This window comes from Bubalus kerabau, chromosome 23 (genome assembly GCF_029407905.1).
Source record: "Bubalus kerabau isolate K-KA32 ecotype Philippines breed swamp buffalo chromosome 23, PCC_UOA_SB_1v2, whole genome shotgun sequence".
Classification (NCBI taxonomy): Eukaryota; Metazoa; Chordata; class Mammalia; order Artiodactyla; family Bovidae; genus Bubalus; species Bubalus kerabau.
Genome location: NC_073646.1, coordinates 17284488 through 17306287, shown reverse-complemented (window position 1 = coordinate 17306287; position 21800 = coordinate 17284488). Strand labels below are relative to the sequence as shown.

At 42.9% G+C, this 21800-nt stretch overlaps 1 protein-coding gene across 1 annotated transcript in view; it reads left to right on the top strand.

Moving 5' to 3' along the window:
• The window catches only part of RPS15A (ribosomal protein S15a), a 106043-nt gene extending 91549 nt beyond the window's left edge, over window positions 1–14494 (top strand). Inside the window, exons 6-7 of the mRNA XM_055561146.1 lie at window positions 11619–11690; window positions 14453–14494. Coding sequence (XP_055417121.1) covers window positions 11619–11690; window positions 14453–14479 — 99 coding nt within the window. The 3' untranslated portion in view covers window positions 14480–14494. The remainder of the gene's footprint in view (window positions 1–11618; window positions 11691–14452) is intronic.
• Window positions 14495–21800: the final 7306 nt, after the last annotated feature.

Sequence of the window (21800 nt, the reverse complement as noted above, 5' to 3'; positions counted from 1 at the left end):
GTAAGCCATCACAATCTTTAAAGAAAGACTTCCTGTTAACATTTTTAAGAAAGGGGGCCTAGGTGTGACTCTGACACGGGCTTCCCATGTGGCACTAGTGGTAAAGAATCTGCCTTCTGATTAGAGATCCCCTGCAGTAGGAAACGGCAACCCACGCCAGTATTCTTTCCTGGAAAAATTCCATAGATGGAGGAGCCTGGCAGACTACAATCCATAGGGTCGCAAAGAGTTGGACATGACCGAGTGACTGATCACATACATACACACTTAAGCGGTAACAGAGGTTTCACCTTGAGGAATCCATACCTTGGGAACAAAGGGATTAGTACAAAAGGATATGCTTCAGTAGCTAAAAATATGCCATGTATAACAGCACTAGGAGGCAATTGCAAGAAAACCAGTCTGAGTTGGAGACCATCTGAAAGTCTGTTAATGGGAATGGTAGACTAAATTATGGCATTTCTAATTCTGTGGCTTATTCATTCACTCACGATATATATTTTTCAAGGCAGGCATTGTTTTAGTATATACCAGGCATTATGATATTGGGAGTAAGGAAGTAAATACTACAGACTTATCCAACTTAGCAATATCCAATAGCCCTTAATCTAACTTTTATTTTGGTGCTTCCTGGGTGGCTTGGTGGTAAAGAATCTGCCTACCAATGCAGGAGATGTAAGAGACTAACTTTATTTTTATGTTTTGGAAGTGAAACTTCAGATCTTACCTGGATTGCCCTAGTTTTTATCACCAGTGTTCTTTTTCTATTCCAGGATCTCATGCAGGATACCACATGGCATCTATTTTTATTTTTTTCAGATTCATTGGGATATAATTGCCATGTAACAATTGTGTAAGTTGAAGGTGTAGGATGTGATGATTTGATACACATATGCACTGTGAAATGTTGGCCACAATTGGGTGAGTTAACCCCTCTGTTGCTTCACACAGTTACCCTTTTGTTGTTGTTTATTTATGGCTGCTCTGGGTCTTTGCTGCTGCACAGGAGCTTACTCTAGTTGCAGTGAGCAGGGGCTACTCTCCAGCTGTGGTGCATAGTCTTCTTGTTCTGGTGGGTTCTCTCTCTCTTTTTTAAATTGGAGGATAATTACTTCACAACCTTGTGTTGGTCTCTGCCATATACCAATGAACCAGCCATAGGCATACATATGTCCCCTCCCTCTTGAAGCTCCCTCCCACCTTCCACCCCTTCCCAACTCTCTAGTTTTTCACAGAGCACTGGATTTGGGATCGCTGCATCATGCAGCAAATTCCTGCTGGCTATCTATTTTACATATGGTAGTGTATGTGTTTCTATGCTATTCTCTCAAATCATCCCACCCTCTCATTCCTCCACTGTGTTCAAAAGTCTGTTCTTTATATCTGTGTCTCCTTTGCTGCCCTGCACATAGGATGGTCAGTACTATCTCTCTAGATTCTCTATATATGTGTTAATATATGATATTTTTCTTTCTATTTCTGACTTACTTCACTTTGTATATAGGCTCCAGGTTCATCCACCTCATTAGAACTGACTCAAACGTGTTCCATTTTTATGGCTGAGTATTATTCCATTCTATATATGGACCACATCTTCTTTGTCCATTAAACTGTCGATGGACACCTAGGTTGCTTCCATGTCTTAGCTATTGTAAATAGTGCTGTGATGAACATTGGTGTGCATGTGTCCTTCTCAATTATGTTTTTTTCAGGGTATATGCCCAGTAATGGGATTGTTTGGTCATATGGTAGTTTTAGTCTTAGTTTTTTGAAAGGAATCTCTATACTGTTCTCCATTGTGGCTGTATCAATTTGCATTCCCACCAACAGTGCAAGAGGGTTCCCTTTTCTCCATACCCTCTACAGAATTTGTTGTTTATAGATTTTTGATGATGGCCATTCTGACCAGTGTGAGGTAATACCTCATTGTAATTTTGATTTGCATTTCTCTAAGAATGAGCAATGTTGAGTGTCTTCTCATGAGTTTATTAGCCATCTGTATGTTTTCTTTGGAGAAATGTCTGTTTAGGTCTTCTGCCCACTTTTTGATTGGATTGTTTGCTTTTCTGGTATTGAACTGCATGAACTGCTTGTGTATTTTGGAGATTAATTCATTGCCAGTTGTTTCATTTGCTATTATTTTCTCCCATTCTGAGGGTAGTTTTTTCACCTTAGTATGGTATTGTCAGAAAAACAGAAATATGGACCAATGGAACAAGCTAGAAAGGCTGGAAATAAATCCACCCTCCTATGGGCACCTTATTATCTTTGACAAAGGAGGCAAAAATATACAATGGAGAAAAGACAGTCTCTTCAATAAGTGGTGCTGGGAAAACTGGTCAGCTACGTCTAAAAGAATGAAATTAGGACACTTCCTAACACCGAACACAAAAGTAAACTCAAAATGAATTAAAGACCTAAATGTAAGACCAGAAATTATAAAACTCTTAGAGGAAAACATAGGCAGGACACTCTGATATAAATCACAGCAAGATCCTCTACGACCCATCTCCTAGAATAATGGAAATAAAAACAAAAATAAACAAATGGCATCTAATTAAACTTAACTTTTGAGCAATGAGGAAACTATAATATAAACAAGGTGATGACATCTCTTGTTGTGGAGCATGGGCTCTAGAGCTTGAGGGCTCAGTAGTTGTGGCCCACAGGCTTAGTTGCCTCTAAGCGTGTGGAGTCTTTCGGGACCAGGATTTGAACTTGTGTTCCCTGCATTGGCAGGCGGCTTCTTAACCACTGGACCACCAGGGAAGTCCCTAAACTTCAAGTCTTCTTAGTTTCTGCTGGTCTTGCCTTTGTTTTTATGAACTTGATGTTTTTTAAAATTAATTTTTATTGGGTTATAGTTGCTTTACAAGGTTGTGTTAGTTTCTATGGTACAGGAAGGTGAATCAGCCATACATATTCATATACCCCCCTTTTTTGGATTTCCTTCCCACTCAGGCCACCATAGTGAATCAAGTAGAGTTTCCTGGGCTATACAGTATATTCTCAGGTGTTATCTATTTTATACATAGTATGAACTGTTTGTTTCCTGGGCTATACAGTATATTCTCTTGTGTTATCTATTTTATACATAGTATGAACTGTTTATATGTGTCAATCCCAACCTCCCAGTACCTCCCACCCCACTTTCCCCTTAATGGTTTTGAGGATGACTGGTCAGAAGTTTGTCAGATGTATCTCAACTGGGTTTGTTGGAAGCTTTTTTTCGCTCACGATGCCAGCTGGGGAATTTTGTGGGCAGGGGAAGAACAGCACAGAGGTACATGCTATCAACACGACTCATCAATTGTGATGCTGACTTTGATCATGAAGTGACGGTCGTGTCTGCCAAACCTCTCTACGGTAAGGTTACTACTTTCCTTTTTATACTCAAGCTGTTTTCCCTATTTGTTAGAAGTCAGTTACTAAGTGGCCCACACCCAAAGGGAGTGGAATTGGTGGTGATAGGGATCTATAGATATAATTTGGAATTTTTCTATACAGAGGGTTTGTTGCTTTTCCTCCAATACATTTATTTATGCAACCATTCAGTCACACAAGTATGAACTCATACATATTTTCTGTATACTTTGGGTTAGAATCCAATACTGTGCTATTTATTCTTTGCTCAAATTGTTCCAGCTTTGACCACTGGGAGCTCTTTCAGATTCACTCCTGTGTTCCTCTGACACACCCTCTCCTTTTTTGGGGGAGCACTTCCTTACTTTTCTACTCTATGAGATACTCCAGGCTTCTTTTGTATTTTCCAGTCCTAGAATCAGCCATTTCTCCTGGGACCCTTGGTTCCTTTTGTAGGAGAATGAATGGTATTGAGAAAAGAAGCCTGGCAGGTGGTGATAGACTGTTTTTATTGTTCTTTAAACTTTCCCCTGTTCCCCATTAGACATAAGCCTCACCTTCGGCTTGCTGTCTTTCCTCCATTTTATCTCCTGTAACTAGAATATTGGTTATTTGTTGAATGCATGAAGTTTATCGGAACACATTTTAGCTTTTCCTTTTTCTTTCAGCATTGCCACTGAATTTACTTCCATATAATGCTGTCACATAGCTAGATCGAGAAGGTGTGCAGTGCCTGGCTTGCTTGCTTAATCACTCAGTCGTGTCTGACTCTTTGTGATCCTGTGGACTGCAGCCCACCAGGCTTCTCTGTCCATGAGGATTCTCCAGGCAAGAATACTGGAGTGGGTTGCCATGCCCTCCTCCAGGGGATCTTTCCAACGCAGGAATTGATTGAACCAGGGTCCCCTGCTTTGCAGGCAGATTCTTTACCAGCTAAGCTACCAGAAAGAAAGGGAAGTCGCTCAGTTGTGTCCGACTCTTTGTGACCCCATGGACTGTAGCCTACTAGGCTCCTCTGTCCATGGGATTTTCCAGGCAACAGTACTGGAGTAGTGCCATTTCCTTCTCCAGTGCAGTGCCTTAGCTTCCTGTTATTATGAAGGGATGGAGATCTCACGTAATGCAGACGTGGATAATGCATTCATCATGTGTGTACTGCCATGCATGCATTTCACCAGCAGTCACCGGTAGTCAATGCATATTTGCAATTCACTGTTACTTGTTTGTATTCCTGGCCAAGGACTCGGAAAGGAAAGACACTTTGTTCCTTGTTCTCCTTAAGTGCTTTTCCTTCCACCGATTTTCAAATACAAAAATTGGACCAGCACCTCAAGGCTTGACTCCAGTGTCATTTCCTTTGTGTTGCCTTCCGATCTTCCTGTACCATCTCTGAATCCAGTGAGTGCTGTGTTTATACTTACACTGTGGCATTTACATTTTATTAATTGTATTTATTTGTATATGTCATGTGTCTGTGTGTGTGTGTGTGTACACTCAGTTGCTCGGTCGTGTCTGACCCTTTGCAACTCTGTAGCCCACCAGTCTCCTCTGTCCATGAGATTCTCCAGGCAAGAATACTGGAGTGAGTTGCCATTTCTAACTCCAGGGGAGCTTCCCAACCCAGGGATCAAACCCACATCTCTTACATCTCCTGCTTTGGCAGGCAGATTCTTTACCACTGCACCACTGATGCTCCAGTAAGACTGTAAGTTAACTGCAGGCAGGAACTATATCAGATTCAACTTTTTGCTTTCAAATAGTAACAAGGAATCAATTGTTCAAAAATAATTGGAAATTAAAAAAAAATTAGTGTAACTTTTAATCTATATTAGCTATCATTAGTATGTAATAATAGTTAAATTCCAGGAGGAAAAAAGGCAAATGAATCAGCCAATCAAAAGGACTGAGAAACTATAAAAATTAAATTCTAGTGATAAAACTATAGATGATTTCTATGTTGTTGTTGTTCAGTCGCTCGGTGGTGTCCAACTCTTTGCAACCCCATGGACTGCAGCACACCAGGCTCCCCTAGCCATCACCAACACCTGGAGCTTGCTCAAACTCATGTCCATTGAGTTGGTGATGCCATCCAACCATCTTGTCCTCTGTCGTCCCCTTCCCCTCCTGCCTTCAATCTTTCCCAGCATCAGGGTCTCTTCCAATGAGTTGGCTCTTCACATGAGGTGGCCAAAGTGTTGGAGCTTCAGCTTCAGCATCAGTTCTTCCAATGAATATTCAGGGTTGATTTTCTTTAGGATTGACTGGTTTGAACTCCTTGTGGTCCAAGGGACTCTCAAGAGTCTTTTCCAATACCTCAGTTCAAAAGCATCAATTCTTCAGCACTCAGCCTTCTTTATGGTCTAATTCTCACATCCATACATGACTACTGGAAAAAATTTAGCTTTGACTAGATGGACCTTTGTTAGCATATTAATGTCTCTGGTTTTTAATACACTGTCTAGGTTTGTCATAGCTTTTCTTCCAAGGAGCAAGCATCTTTTAATTTCATGGCTATAATCACTGTTCACAGTGATTTTGGAGCCCAAGAAAATAAAGTCTGTCACTTTTCTATTGTTTCCCCATCTATTTGCCATAAAGTGATGGGATTGGATGCCATGATCTTTGTTTTTTGAATGTTGAGTTTTAAGCCACAGCTAAAGAATGAGACTGCAATGAATTTCTCTTCTCACTCTCAAACCCTCAGATTTTGTCAAACAAACAGCAGAGCAACAATACTTAATAACATCTGGCGCTGGAGTGGTTATGGTGACAAATTTAAGTATATGTGTGTGAAGCCAAGAGGAATCTGACCTAGAATTACAAAAAGACACAAACACGAGAAAATTTATTACAGTGTTGTTTGTAACAATGGATATATATATGGTAAAAAAAGTGAAGTAAAACAAAACAAAAATAGTAAAGGAAAGCAAATTGGAGACACCTGAATGTCTATCACTAACAGATGATTGGTACATCTAAACTATGAGATGTTGTATAGCTATTAAAAACAAATGAGAGACTTTCCTGGTGGTCCAGTGGCTTAGAATCCACCTGCCAGTGCAAATGACATGAGTTCAATTCCTGATCTGGAAAGATCCCACATGCCAAGGAGCAACTAAGCCCATGTGCCACAACTACTAAGCCTGTATTCTAGAGCCCCCGAGCTGCAGCTTCTGAGCCCACATGCTCTAGGGCCCGTGCTCTGCAATAAGAGAGGTCACTGCAATGAAAAGCCTGTGCACCATAACTGGAGAGTAGCTCCCATTTGCTGCAACTAGAGAATGTCCATGCCCAGCAGTGAAAACCCAGTGCAGTCAAAAATAAATGAATTATACATAAAACAATTGAGATCTCTGGCTGTTCCCTGGAGAGATGTACATGATGTGCTGTAGAAGTGGACTGATGAGTAGAGAGCTCTTGTAAAAACACTGACCTGTGGTAAGTCTGTACGGAAAAGGAGAAACACGTGGGAAGAGACTAGCCAGATGGGTGGGGATCTGGGAGGGGCGGTTATAACTCTCATACAGGGTGACCAGGTAGCTTTTCATTCAGTAAAGGACACACTTTTTTTCTATCTTAATCCATTCAGGCTGCTGTAGGAGATGACCATAGGCTGGATAGCTTATAAACAACAGAAATTTATTGTTTGCAGTTCTGGAGGCTGGGACATCTAGGATCAAGGCACCAGCAGATTCTGGTGTCTGTCCAGTAGATTCTGTCTTTCTGGTTCACAGATAGTCATCTGCTTTCTGTGTCCTCATATGATAGAACAGGGAGGAACTCTCTGGGGTCTCTTTTATAAGGGCACTAATCCCATTCATGTGGGCTTTACCTTCATGACCTCATCACCTTATAAAGTGAAGTGAAAGTTGCTCAGTCGAGTCTGACTCTTTGCAACCCCATGGACTATACAGTTCATGGAATTCTCCAGGCCAGAATACTGGAGTGGGTAGCCCTTTCCCTTCTCCAGGGGATCTTCCCGACCCAGGGATTGAACCCAGGTCTCCTGCATTGCAGGTGGATTCTTTACCAGCTGAGCCACAAGGGAAGCCCAACAATACCGGAGTGGGTACCCTATCCCTTCTTCAGCAGATCTTCCTGACCCAGGAATAGAATGGGGGTCTCCTGCATTGCAGGCAGATTCTTTACCAACTGAGCTATCAGGGAAGCCAAAGACCATACATAAAATATCATCCAAAGGCCACACTTAAAATACCATCAGCTTGAGAGTTCTAATTTCAACATATGAATTGGGGGAGGGAAGGGGGAACATAATCATTCGATGCATTGTACCTTGATGATGACCATGATCTGTTAATCCCACCAATTCCCATATGAAGATTACATTCATGTTTAGTATTTCAGAGGTCTTGGGTGTTGTTTGGGATTCCCCTGTAGGTTGCTCATGTCACCATGGCATCTAGAATTTAGATGAGAGAGCAGCCATTCATGTTGATTAATTTATTTTTGTTTGTGGTGTTTGAAAATTCTGAGCTTTATCTGTCAGAGGGGTGAGATTAAAAGGGCTGAGTATCAGCCTTCCCCTTTTTACTTAATTAGAAAGGGTTTATAGAACATTTAAAATGCCATTTTATCCATTCAAACCGATGTCCATTCAAATAGATGACAAACATCTGAAAAGATGCCCAGATGCATAAGTCAGAGAACTGTAAATTAAGGTAACAATGAGATACATCTCTCAGGCTGAAAAAACAATGGGAAAGACTAATTACATCTCCTACCAGTGGGGTAGCAGGAAAAGGGTTACTCTTTCATATTGGTGAAGATTAGAGTTCCTTCAGCTGTTTTGGCCACATTTATTCAAATTAAAACATGCAGATTACTTAAAATTGTTATACAATATTTGATACGCATCAAATAATGAAGGAAATAAAATATATGCAAATTATAAAGAATAATGATAAAATAAGCATTCATGAGCCCGAATTGGATCATCACCATTACTGTTGAATCCCCTGGCAAGCTACTCTCCAGATAACCACAATCCTATTTTCTTGCTTTGTTCTATTAAAAACAGTTAAAAAAAAATACATACACTCTTTGATCCTGCAATCTCTCCTGGGACTCTATCTCAAAGAAAATAGAAAGCCATACTGCATGTGGACATTTATAGAAATAATTTATTGCAGCATTGTTGTTAGTTGGAAGAGAGGGGACACAACAGCATGCTTGTTAATGACTGAATAAATTATAGGACATCCACACCATGGAATTTTGTGCAGCCATTAAAAAACAATGAATTAGAGTAATACCAGATGCCTTGGAGGGCTTTCCATGGCATGTTGTGGAATGAGAAAACAGGAACCAGGAATGTGAGCAAAATGACAAATGCCCATGTATTGTGTAGAGTGTGCATGCTGCCTGCTAAGTGGCTTCAGTCGTGTCCAACTCTGTGCAACCCTCTGGACTGTAGTCCGCCAGTCTCCTCTGTCAATAGGATTCTCCAGGCAAGAATACTGGAGTGGGTTGCCATGCCCTCCTCCAGGGGATCTTCCCAACTCAGGGATTGAACCCTCATCTCTTATGCCTCCTGCATTGGCAGGAGTGTTCTTTACCACTAGTGCCACCTGGAAAGCCAGGTGTAGGGTGTGTAAAAACATCTAATTGTGTGTGACTATATGACTATGGAATGCAAAATTAGGAAGTCGAGAAACACCTGGAGTAATAGGCAAATTTGGTCTTTGAGTACAGAATGAAGCAGGGCAAAGGCTAATAGAGTTTTGCCAAGAGAATGCACTGGTCATAACAAACACTCTCTTCCAACAACACAAGAGAAGATTCTACACATGGACATCACCAGATGGTCAACACTGAAATCAGATTGATTATATTCTTTGCAGCCAAAGATGGAGACACTCTATACAGTCAGCAAAAACAAGATCGGGAGCTGACTGTGGCTCAGATCATGAACTCATTGCCAAATTCAGACTTAAATTGAAGAAAGTGGGGGAAAACCACTAGACCATTCAGGTATGACCTAAATCAAATCCCTTATGATTATACAGTGGAAGTGAGAAATAGATTTAAGGGACTAGAACTGATAGACAGAGTGTCTGATGAACTATGGATGGAGGTTCGTGATATTGTACAGGAGACAGGGATCAAGACCATCCCCATGGAAAAGAAATGCAAAAAAGCAAAATGGCTGCCTGAGAAGGCCTTACAAATAGCTGTGAAAAGAAGAGAAGCGAAAAGCAAAGGAGAAAAGGAAAGATATAAGCATCTGAATGCAGAGTTCCAAAGAAGAGCAAGGAGAGATAAGAAAGCCTTCCTCAGCGATCAATGCAAAGAAATAGAGGAAAACAATAGAATGGGAAAGACTAGAGATAACTTCAAGAAAATTAGAGATACCAAGGGACCATTTCATGCAAAGATGGGCTCGATAAAGAACAGAAATGGTATGGACCTAACAGAAGCAGAAGATATTAAGAAGAGGTGGCAGGAATACCCAGAAGAACTGTACAAAAAAAGCTTCACAACCCAGATAATCACGATGGCGTGATCACTGACCTAGAGCCAGACATCCTGGAATGTGAAGTCCAGTGGGCCTTAGAAAGCATCACTATGAACAAAGCTAGTGGAGGTGATGGAATTCCAGTTGAGCTATTTCAAATCCTGAAAGATGATGCTGTGAAAGTGCTGCACTCAATATGCCAGCAAATTTGGAACACTCAGCAGTGGCCACAGGACTGGAAAAGGTCAGTTTTCATTCCAATCCCAAAGAAAGACAATGCCAAAAAATGCTCAAACTACTGCACAATTGCACTCATCTCACATGCTAGTAAAGTAATGCTCAAAATTCTCCAAGCCAGGCTTCAGAAGTATGTGAACTATGAACTTCCTGATGTTCAAGCTGGTTTTAGAAAAGGCAGAGGAACCAGAGATCAAATTGCCAACATCTGCTGGATCATGGAAAAAGCAAGAGAGTTCCAGAAAAACATCTATTTCTGCTTTATTTACTATGCCAAAGCCTTTGGCTGTGTGGATCACAATCAACTGTGGAAAATTCTGAAAGAGATGGGAATACCAGACCACCTGACCTGCCTCTTGAGAAACCTATATGCAGGTCAGGAAGCAACAGTTAGAACTAGACATGGAACAACAGACTGGTTCCAAATAGGAAAAGGAGTACGTCAAGGCTGTATATTGTCAACCTGCTTATTTAACTTCTATGCATCATGAGAAACACTGGGCTGGAAGAAGCACAAGCAGGAATCAAGATTTCTGGGAGAAATATCAATAACCTCAGATATGCAGATGACATCACCCTTATGGCAGAAAGTGAAGAGGAACTAAAAACCCTCTTGATGAAAGTGAAAGAGGAGAGTGAAAAAGTTGGCTTAAAGCTCAACATTCAGAAAATGAAGATCATGGCATCTGTTCCCATCACTTCATGGGAAATAGTTGGGGAAACAGTGGAAACAGTGTCAGACTTAACTTTTCTGGGCTCCAAAATCACTGCAGATGGTGATTGCAGCCCTGAAATTAAAATATGCTTACTCCTTAGAAGGAAAGTTATGACCAACCTAGATAGCATATTCAAAAGCAGAGACATTACTTTGCCAGTAAAGGTCCGTCTGGTCAAGGCTATGGTTTTCCCAGTGGTCATATATGGATGTGAGTTGGACTGTGAAGAAAGCTGAGCGCTGAAGAATTGATGCTTTTGAACTGTGGTGTTGGAGAAGACTCTTGAGAGTCCCTTGGACTGCAAGGAGATCCAACCAGTCCATCCTAAAGGAGATGAGTCCTGGGTGTTCATTGGAAGGACTGATGCTAAAGCTGAAACTCCAATACTTTGGCCACCTCATGCGAAGAGTTGACTCATTGGAAAAGACCCTGATGCTGGGAGGGATTGGGGACAGCAGAAGAAGGGGACGACAGAGGATGAGATGGCTGGATAGCATCACTGACTTGATGGACGTGAGTTTGAGTGAACTCCAGGAGTTGGTGATGGACCAGGAGGCCTGGCATGCTGTGATTCATGGGATTGCAGAGAGTCGAACAGGACTGAGTGACTGAATGGAACTGAACTGAATATGACTATGGAGACAAATTTGGAAGAATATACTCCAGGTTGCCCAAAAGGATTATCAGAGAGGAGCACGATGGTGTGAAGGGGAGGGGAGAAAGATTGAATAGATGGGCCAAAGAAGAAGGAAAAAAAACTTATGTGGGCCTCAGTTGCTTCATCAGAGAAGCAGGGATAAAAATTCTTTTTTTGGTTGTTATTGCAGGGCTTATGTGAAGATTTCACAAATGATGCAAAAGCTCTCCTGAAAATATTCAAGACTCTGCCGAATGTGATGGTAGGATTTATTATAACGTGCAATTGATACTTATGATACTGATGTGGTACAGTGCCATGGGAAGCCGCTTCAGTCATGTCTGACTCTTTGTGACCCTATGGGCTGTAGCCCACCAGGCTCCTCTGTCCATGGGGTTCTCCAGGCAAGAATACTGGAGTGGGTTGCTGTGTCCTCCCCTAGGGCATCTTCCTGACCCAGGGATTGAATGCACATCTCATGCAGTTCCTGAATTGTAGACGGGTTCTTTACCATGGAGCCACTAAGGAAGCCCAATGATGTGGTATTGAGACAATACTTTATTATTCTAGGCCTAATATGGTTGAATTTATTAGGCAAGGATAGTGGTAACTAATCCAACTAATGGCTGGGTAAACTCACACTGCCTGGATGCCTGTAGGTCTGGATACTCCTGTGCTCAACCATGTTAAGGTTCAAAGTATGACCCATTTAGCCTGATTGCTGAATGATTCCCTTCTTTCCGTGTTTCAGCCAAACCATGTTCAAAACAACACTGCCGGGTCTGACAAAATGGGACGTGTGTTCTCTCACAGGGCCATACCATCTTGGGTTCTTTTGATCACAATGGAATGAAAGTTGCCGGACTATGTAGGATATACACAGTGGATTTGTTAGGGTTGCTATAACAAACTACCCGGGCTTCCCTGGTGGCTCAGCGGTAAAGAATCCACCTGCCAATGCAAGAGACACTGGTTCAATCCCTGGGTTGGGAAGCCCTCCTCCGTGGAGGAGGAAATAGCAACCCACTCCAGTATTCTTTTTTTTTTTTTTAATAATTTTATTTATTTATTTATTTATTTTTGGCTTCACTGGGCCTTTGCTGCTCAAGGGCTTTTCTCTAGTTCTGGGCGAATGGGGGGCTACTCTGTGTTAATAGTTGCAGTGCATGGGTTTCTCACTGCAGTGGCTTCTATTGTTGTGGAGCACAGGCTCTAGGGTGCAAGCTCAGTAGCTGTCGCACGTGGGCTCATTGGTTGTGGCTGCTACTGCTGCTGCTAAGTCACTTCAGTCATGTCTGACTCTGTGCGACCCCAGAGATGGCAGCCCACCAGGCTCCCCTGTCCCTGGGATTCTCCAAGCAAGAACACTGGAGTGGGTTGCCATTTCCTTCTCCAATGCATGAAAAGTGCAAAGTGAAAGGGAAGTCACTCAATCGTGTCCCACTCTTCACGACCCCATGGACTGCAGCCTACCAGGCTCCTCTGTCCATGGGATTTTCCAGGCAAGAGTACTGGAGTGGGGGTGCCAATGCCTTCTCCTATTGGTTGTGGCAAACTGGTTTAATTGCTCCATGGCATGTGGGATCTTTCCAGACCAGGAATCTGACTCATGTCCCCTGCATTGGCAGGTGGATTCTTCACCACTGAGCCACAAGCAAAGCTCCACTCCAGGATTCTTGCCTGGGAAATATCATGGACAGAGGAGCCTGGAGGACTAAAGCCCACATATAAGGGATATAATATGATATTTCTCCTCTGTCTTACTTCAATCAGTGTGATGATCTCCAGTGGAAAAGCCTATTTTTAAGTTTCTCTTGAATCCCCAGTGGCCCAACAATAAAGAATCTGGCTGCAATGTAGAAGATGTGGGTTGGGATGATCCCCTGGAGGAGGAAATGGCTGCCCACTCCTGTATTCTTGCCTGGAAAATCCCATGGGCAGAGGAGCCTGGTGGGCTACTCCATGGAGTTGCAAGAGTCAGACGGTACTTAGCGATTCAACCACCACCACCAAACAGTGATTAACAAATTTTCACTTGGGAATAACTTTAGATTTACAGAAATTTATAGACAGTACAGGCAGTTCTCATATTATAGCACATCCCCTCCCCTGCCTCCAGTTTCCTCCATTGTTAACATCTGACATCACCAAGAGTACATTTGTTAAAACTCAGAAACAGACACTGGCATTTTGCTATTAATTAAACCTCAAATTTATTTCAGTTTCACCAATTTTCCATTGTTGTTGCTTGGTTGCTAAGTTGTGACCAGCTCTTTGCAACCCCATGGAGTGCAGCATGCCAGGCTTATTTGTCCTTCACTATCTCCTAGAGTTTGCTCAAATTCATATCCACTAAGTTGATGATGCTATCTAACCATCTCATCTTCTGCTGCCCCCTTCTCCTTTTGCCTTCAATCTTTCCCAGCATCAGGGTCTTTTCCAATGAGTCAGCTCTTTGCATCACGTGGCCAAAGTATTGGAGCTTCAGCTTCAGCATTAGTCCTTCTAATGAATATTCAGGGTTGATTTCTTTTAGGATTGACTGGTTTAATCTCTTTGCTGACCAAGGGACTCTCAAGAGTCTTCTCCAGCACCACAATTCAAAAGCATTAATTCTTCAGTGCTCAGCCTCCTTTATGGTCTAACTCTCACATCCACACATGACTACTGGAAAAACTGTAGCTTTGACTGCATGGATCTGTTAGGTAGTTAGAATAGGAAAAAGGAGTCCAAAATGGTAGTGGCTAAAAGACAAAGAAGGGAAAAGCCCATGCAAATAGAACAAAGGAAGGTCCGAGGACCAGAGTGAGGACCTCAGGTAAAACAAACAGCCCTCCTGGTTAGCCCAATTTGCATAGGGCAGGCTCAGAGGAGAGGAGACAAATGTATAAAAGGAGGAAGCCTAGAAGGATTGGGGCTTCTCTTCGAGTCTTTTGGGTTGGCCCACCCTCGTGTCTCAAGGATGTATTTTCCTTTGCTTGCCAATAAAACTGAGCTATAACACTGGTCCATTCGTTGCTTCAGATTTTTGCTGCAGCGAGACAGAACTGAGGAAATTACACACTCCCCCGACATATACGGTGCCATGACTTGGATTTAACCTGGCTGAATCAACCTTGGCTCGGCCCCCGCAAGGCGGAGGCCAATCACAACAGAAGCCCAGCTTGGGCAAAAGCCCCCAAGGTGGAAGCTGAATGCGAAGAAAATCCAGCACAGGGGAAGTGACAAGAGGCCCAGCATGCTGGAAACCGGGAGAGCAAAAACAAACTCAGCAGAAAGCTTATGTGGCTCAGTCTCAGATTCCAGAAGACCTCTGGTTAAGGTAGGAGGTCCTTGGTCCTGTGGCTGGAGGAACACATGGCTAACAAAATCTTAATTCCTTTACAATCTCTCATTTCTTATTTCCTCAAACCCTCTTTGAACAGTCAAGCAACAGTGAGTGCCCCAGGGTGTCCCAAAGGCTCTACTATCTGCTGTGCCTTAGTAGCTGTTGCCCAAGCGGGTGGGGGTTCTTCTGTCCTTAATCTTCTTTGTGCCAAGGATCAGGCCAATGAAAACTGAGCACAGGTCAGGTGTGTAGCAGATTTTCCACAGGTTATGAAGGGGATTCCTCGGCAGATTTTACCCACTGCTTTTTCCTCCCATCCTTCAGCTCTTCTCTCCATCTATGGTACTGCTTACAAAGTATTGGACAGGTCATCATCTTTCCATTTCTGAAAGTTGTGCTTGAAACCGTTTACCTAAGATTGGGGCTCAAACCCATGTGGCAGGGACTCTGTGCTATGCTTAGTCACTCAGTCCAATCTGACTGAGACTTGAGCCTGGCCAAAACCCACAGTGCCTGGCTTCAGGACCTAGTGAAGCTCAGGCTCTTGATGTCTCATTGAAAAAATTCAGTGAGAGACACAGCGATAGGTAAGAGGTGGACTTGTTCAGATTCAGAGAGAAGCACACTCCACAGGGTGTGGGCCATTGCAGAGGGTGAATGCAGTGGCCATGGAATGTGGTGTGTTTAGTTTCCCTGAGCTGAGTGATTTCATATGCTAATGAGTGGGAAGATCATTCCAACAATTGGGGAACCACCAACTCCTTGGTTTTTTGACAGTGCCTTGGAACTGCCCTGGCACCTCTGGGTGCGTCATTTAGCTTGCAGATTGAGGATCAAGGTTTAGTTGAATTTGACTTGTCATCTTGGATCCATTTGATTTTAATTGGTTTATGCTATGCCCCTGGGCTATGTCATTCTTTCAAAAGTTGTGCCCTGCCCCCTTCCCTCCTGTTTCATGCTCTTCTCCTGAGCCCTGTCCGGGCCCACAAGGTTGCCTTTATAATCTCCTTGAGGGACAACCAGAAAATAGCTGGCCTTTGAGAGGGAAATACTGTACAATAACCAATCTCTCTAGATATTCAGGCCTTCATCTTCCATGTTTCCTACAACATGTTTCACAACAGTGAACCTGCTAGGGTGGGTGACAGACACACAATGCCTGCTAGAAGTTCATCTGTTGGTGGGATCCCTTCAAGGGCAATGGGGCTTACAAAGATAATGTTTGCCACTTTGGGAAGCAACAGTTAGAACTGGACATGGAACAACAGGCTGGTTCCAAATAGGAAAAGGAGTATGTCAAGGCTGTATATTGTCACCCTGCTTATTTAACTTCTATGCAGAGTACATCATGAGAAACGCTGGGCTGGAGGAAGCACAAGCTGGAATCAAGATTGCAGGGAGAAATATCAATAACCTCAGATATGCAGATGACACCACCCTTATGGCAGAAAGTGAAGAGAACCAAAGAGCCTCTTGATGACAGTGAAAAAGGAGAGTGAAAAAGTTGGCTTAAAGCTCAACATTCAGAAAACGAAGATCATGGCATCCAGTCCTATCACTTCATGGGAAATAGATGGGGAAACAGTGGAAATAGTGGCTGATTTTATTTTTGGGGGCTCCAAAATCACTGCAGATGGTGATTGCAGCCATGAAATTAAAAGACGCATACTCCTTGGAAGGAAAGTTGTGACCAACCTAGACAGCACATTAAAAAGCAGAGACATTACTTTGTCAACAAAGGTCGATCAAGCTTTAGAGCTGGGAAAAGGAAAAAGAGTAGTCATTTACACTGACTCCAAGTATACCTTTCTGGTGCTACATGCACATGCTGCTATTTGGAAAGAAAGAGGCCACTTGACCACCTGAGGGTCCCCAGTCAAATATGGTGATCAAATCCTTAGACTCTTAGAGGCAGTCCATCTGCCCGCTGAGGTTTCAGTCTCCCACTGTAAAGGACACCAAAAAGGGACCACAGAAGTGGCAAGGGAACCAAGCAGCCGGTCAAGCAGCTAAGAGAGCAGCATTATGGAACAATGACTTAATAGGGATTGCCACCTTAGTTCCACAGACTAATTTGCCAGAAACTTCTTCATATACTGGAGGTGAGACTCTTAAAGCTAAGAGTGAGGGCTTTCAAGAAGATCATATGGGGGTGGTTCCAAAAGGAGGGACTCTTTTTTCTGCCTGGGAACCTCCAATGGAAGTTGGTTAACTCCTTACATGCCACCATTCATTTAGGGGAAAAGGCCCTCCAAAGATTACTAGAAAGGTCCTTCAGAGGAACAGGCCTCCAAACGACATAAAGCAAATGGTCTCCTCTTGTCTCACTTGCCAGTTAAACAACCCCCAAGGAACTCAAAGACTACAGCTGGCCCAGCCAGTCCAATGATGTGTGACCTACCCAGAAGAGAACTGGCAGATGGACTTCACCCAGATGTCAGTTTCTCAAGAGTATAGATACCTATTAGTCATGATAGATACATTCACAGGATGGATTGAAGGCTTTCCCACCCAGACTGAGAAGGCTGAGGAAGTGGTAAAAAAAACTGCTCCATGAAATCATTCTGAGATTTGGTCTGCAGGGAAAATAACAAGTTACGTTCTAAATACAATTGGTGAAATCATGTGTAGAGATTTTGAAAATCTTGACAAGTGTTAGCGAGGAGGATGTTCTCTTGAACTTTGCTGAAAAGCATCTCCGAGTCATTCTCAGCTGAGCAGTTCTCTGCCATGGTGCATTTATTCTCATCATGTTTCCAAAGGTCTTTGGTATTTGGCTTCATGTTGTAAAACACGTCCTCAAGAATGTTGAGAAAATGTGGAAGAAAGTTGCAAAAAGGGAAGCAAAATGGGTAGGAAAAGTGTTTGACTGGTGAAGATGTTCCAGCATGTGAGGAAACTTTAGTTACAGCCAAGCTAAATTTTTGGTGATTGAGAAGGAATACTTAAATTTGTTACTGACATTTAAGTATTTTATTTTAGGAAATAGATCAGGAATTTTGACTGATGTGTAATGGATTGTTGGAAAAATAAAACAAAGGGCACTAGAAAAAACAAAACACAACAAAACAAAACAAAGTGAGTATGGAACATCATTTACTTTTAAGGTCACCCAAGGGGTCTCTAAAACATTGGGCATTACTTATTATCTCCATTGTGCCTGGAGGCCTCAGTCTTCAGGAAAAGTAGAGTCAACTAATTCTTAAAATCATTGATAAAAATGATAACCCACGAGACCTTCCTGGATGGAAGGAGGTTTTACCAATAGCTCTCCTCTGCATCCAGAGACATTACTTTGCCAACAAAGGTCTGTCTCGTCAAGGCTATGGTTTTTCCAGTGGTTATGTATGGATGTGAGAGTTGGACAATGAAGAAAGCTGAGCACTGAAGAATTGATGCTTTTGAACTGGGGTGTTGGAGAAGACTCTTGAGATCCCTTGGAGTGCAAAGAGATCCAACCAGTCCATTCTGAAGGAGATCAGCCCTGGGATTTCTTTGGAAGGAATGATGCTAAAGCTGAAACTCCAATACTTTGGCCACCTCATGCGAAGAGTTGACTCATTGGAAAAGACTCTGATGCTGGGAGGGATTGGGGGCAGGAGGAGAAGGGGACGACAGAGGATGAGATGGCTGGATGGCGTCACTGACTCGATGGACGTGAGTCTGAGTGAACTCCGGGAGTTGGTGATGGACATGGAGGCCTGGTGTGCTGCGATTCATGGGGTCGCAGAGAGTCGGACATGACTGAGCGACTGAACTGAACCCAACTCCTCTGCATCCATATTGCCCATAAGGAACAGCTAGTCCTTCAGTTCAGTTCAGTTCAGTACTCCTTTTCCTATTTGGAACCAGTCTGCTGTTCCATGTCCATTTCTAACTGTTGCTTCCTGACCTGCATATAGGTTTCTCAAGAGGCTGGTCAGGTGGTCTGGTATTCCCATCTCTTATGAGATGTTATATGGGAGACCTTTTGTTTATGTCAATGACCTCTTCCTAGATCCAGAGACTCAGACCCTCCAGTCTTATACCATGGCCACTGGGCAATTCCAACAGGATATACACTTGTGGGGTGTCAACTAGAATCCAGAAGATTCCAAAGAGTCACCACTATATGCTCCAGGGACTCAAGGCCTAATTAAAATCTGGAAAGATGGGTCCCCAAAGGCTCAACTCCAGCCCACATGCAAGGGCCCCTACCCTATAATACTTTCTACCCCCACAGCAGTTAATGTACCAGGACATGACTCCTGGATTCACTACTCATGAGTCAAGCCATGGAAGAAAACAGAAGAGGACACTCAATACACCTATGAGCCCCTGGGACATCTCAGATACCTACACAGGACTACAAATGAGTGCCATTCTAATGAATACCGCCAAAATTAAATTTCTTTGGATAAAATTTCTCAGCACAGCTCTAAAGAGCCAACACAGCTTGGCAGGGGTTGTATCCAAAACAGACAGGAGATAGATCTTCTGATCCCTGAACAAGGAGGGACTTGAGCCATCTTGAATGAGACGTGTTGTTTCTGGGTAAATACCTCCAGCTAAGTTAAAGAAAGTCTCATGGTCCTTGAGAAAAACATTCCAGATCCTACAGGACCTTAAAGAATGAACTGGAGAGTTTTGGGGTGGCTACAATCTCTCTTTGGGATCCTTCTCCTGGCAAGGGGGAACTCCAGTACTTCTGCCTGGAAAATCCCATGGATGGAGGAGCCTGGTAGGCTGCAGTCCACGGGGTCGCTCAGAGTTGGACAGAACTGAGCGACTTCACTTTCATGCATTGGAGAAGGAAATGGCAACCCACTCCAGTGTTCTTGCCTGGAGAATCCTGGGGACGGGGGAGCCTGGTGGGCTGCCATCTATGGGGTCGCACAGAGTCGGACACGACTGAAGTGACTTAGCAGCAGCAGCAGCAGCAATGCCCCTACTAATCCCTGTTATCACCATATTGATGCTGCTTATGATTGCTGCATGTATTACCAATTGTCTAACCCATTTTGTCTCTGCCTAGGTCAACAAGCTATAACATGCAGTGCCGGTTCAACAAGGAGACATAAAACTACAGCCAACCATGGAAAATGACACACATTTAGATGGACACTGCTATAAGGACTCTGAGGACTGAGACTAGCAAGAGGGTGAGGCCCAATACTCCTCACTGTCCCAGTTCAGCAGGAAGTAGCCAGAGAGATCTCAATGCCCTTATTCCGAAAGAACTGGGCCTTCCATCTCTTGAGGGGGAATGTTAGGTAGTTATAATAGGAAAAAGGAGTCCACAGTGGTGGTAGCTAAAAGACAAATAAGGGAAAAGCCAGTGAAAATAGAACAAAGGAAGGTCCAAGGACTGGAGTGAGGACCTCAGGTAAAACAAACAGCCCTCCTGGCTAGCCCAATTTACATAGGGCAGGCTCAGAGGCAAGGATACAAATGTATAAAGGGAGGAATCCTAGAAGGATTGGCCTGCCCTCATGTCTCAAGGATGTATTTTCCTTTGCTTGCCAACAAAACTGAGCTATAACACTGGTCCTTTCATCGCTTCAAATTTTTGCTGTGGCGAGACAGAACTGAGGAAATTCCAAACTCCCCCAACAGATGTTTGTTAGCAAAGTGATGTCTGTGCTTTTTAACAGCTGTCTGGGTTTGTTGTAGCTTTCCTTCCAAGGAGCAAGCATTTTTTAATTTCATGGCTGCAGTCACTGTCCACAGTTTCTGTTATTAATTTACTATTAATCTACCATGAATAATAGTACATTATTAATTTTCCATTAATGCCCTCTTTTGGTCCAGGATCTGATCCTGGTACCATATTGCATTTAATTGTCATGAATCCCCAGTCACCTAGAGTCTGTGACACTTTTTCACTCTTTCTTTATTTTTATGACCTGACAGTCTTGAATCTACAGGCCAGGTTTCCTCTAGAAAGTTTCTCAGTCTGAGTTTGCTGGTTGCTTTTTTCTTGATTACACTGGAGGGATTTGTTTTTTGTGCATGTTATCCAGGCAAATCTCCAGTGGGAATAGTTTTGCCTATAAAGATATGACCCCCTTAGGAGTTTAAAGAGAGCATTAACTTGTTTTTTCATTCTTACTGTAAGTGATTGCAAATGCTATCTGTTCTACACCCTCCTGCCCCAGGCTCTGCAGGTGGTTAGCCTTGTGAGTGGCAGAATGAAGATTCAGACCCAGACGCCTTCCATGATCTGTCCATGACTCCATATGCACACTGCTGGTGGGCTGCTAACAAATTGGTTTGTCCAAGGGCATGCTCAACTGTACCCTCAGTTCCCCTCTGGAAGAGTTTCAATATCATCTAATTAGGTAACATGGTAGCTGGGCAACCATTACTTATAATAGACGTGGAGTTGTAAATTATCCTATTTAATTAAGAACTGCTCCCTTCTATTAAAGAAAAGCTTATCATAGGTTAGTAAATTTATTGGGAACACTTAACTTTAGCTAATTAAGCTGCTTGAACTCAAGGCAAGGGCACTCATTAATAATCAAGTCCAAGCAGTTAAGGGCAATTAGTGAAACAGCTGGTCTTTATCTCACGGATAAAGGATGGTTAATAGAGATCTTTACAGCTGTTATAAACTTCCCCAAAGCAATCTCTTCTTCAAAAGTTTTTGTTAGTTAAGAATATAGAAGGAGTAACCAATTAAAGGGACTGCGTTGGTAGCAATCTCAGTCTCCCAGCCCCAAGGATGAAGGCCAGAGGGAAGCGGAATCCACCAGCCATGGCCCCATTTCCAGCCATGTCCACTTTTCTGGGAAGAGCCTGATCTGGAAGTCAGCATCATACCTCTAGTTCCCATTGGAATCCTGGCTGCCTGATGAGCAAAGGGCAAGGACTGGTCATCTATGCCTGCAGAGATCATATTTCCTGAAAGAAAATTGGAGGAATGTGGTCTGACAGTGTTTTTTATTTTTCTGATCCGTGGATGCCTTTAAATAGAAAGTCTCACAGAGATGCCCTTTTTAAATGACATTGGCTTAAAATTCTTCTTAAATTGAAGTGTAAGGCATCAACTCTTTGAAAAAC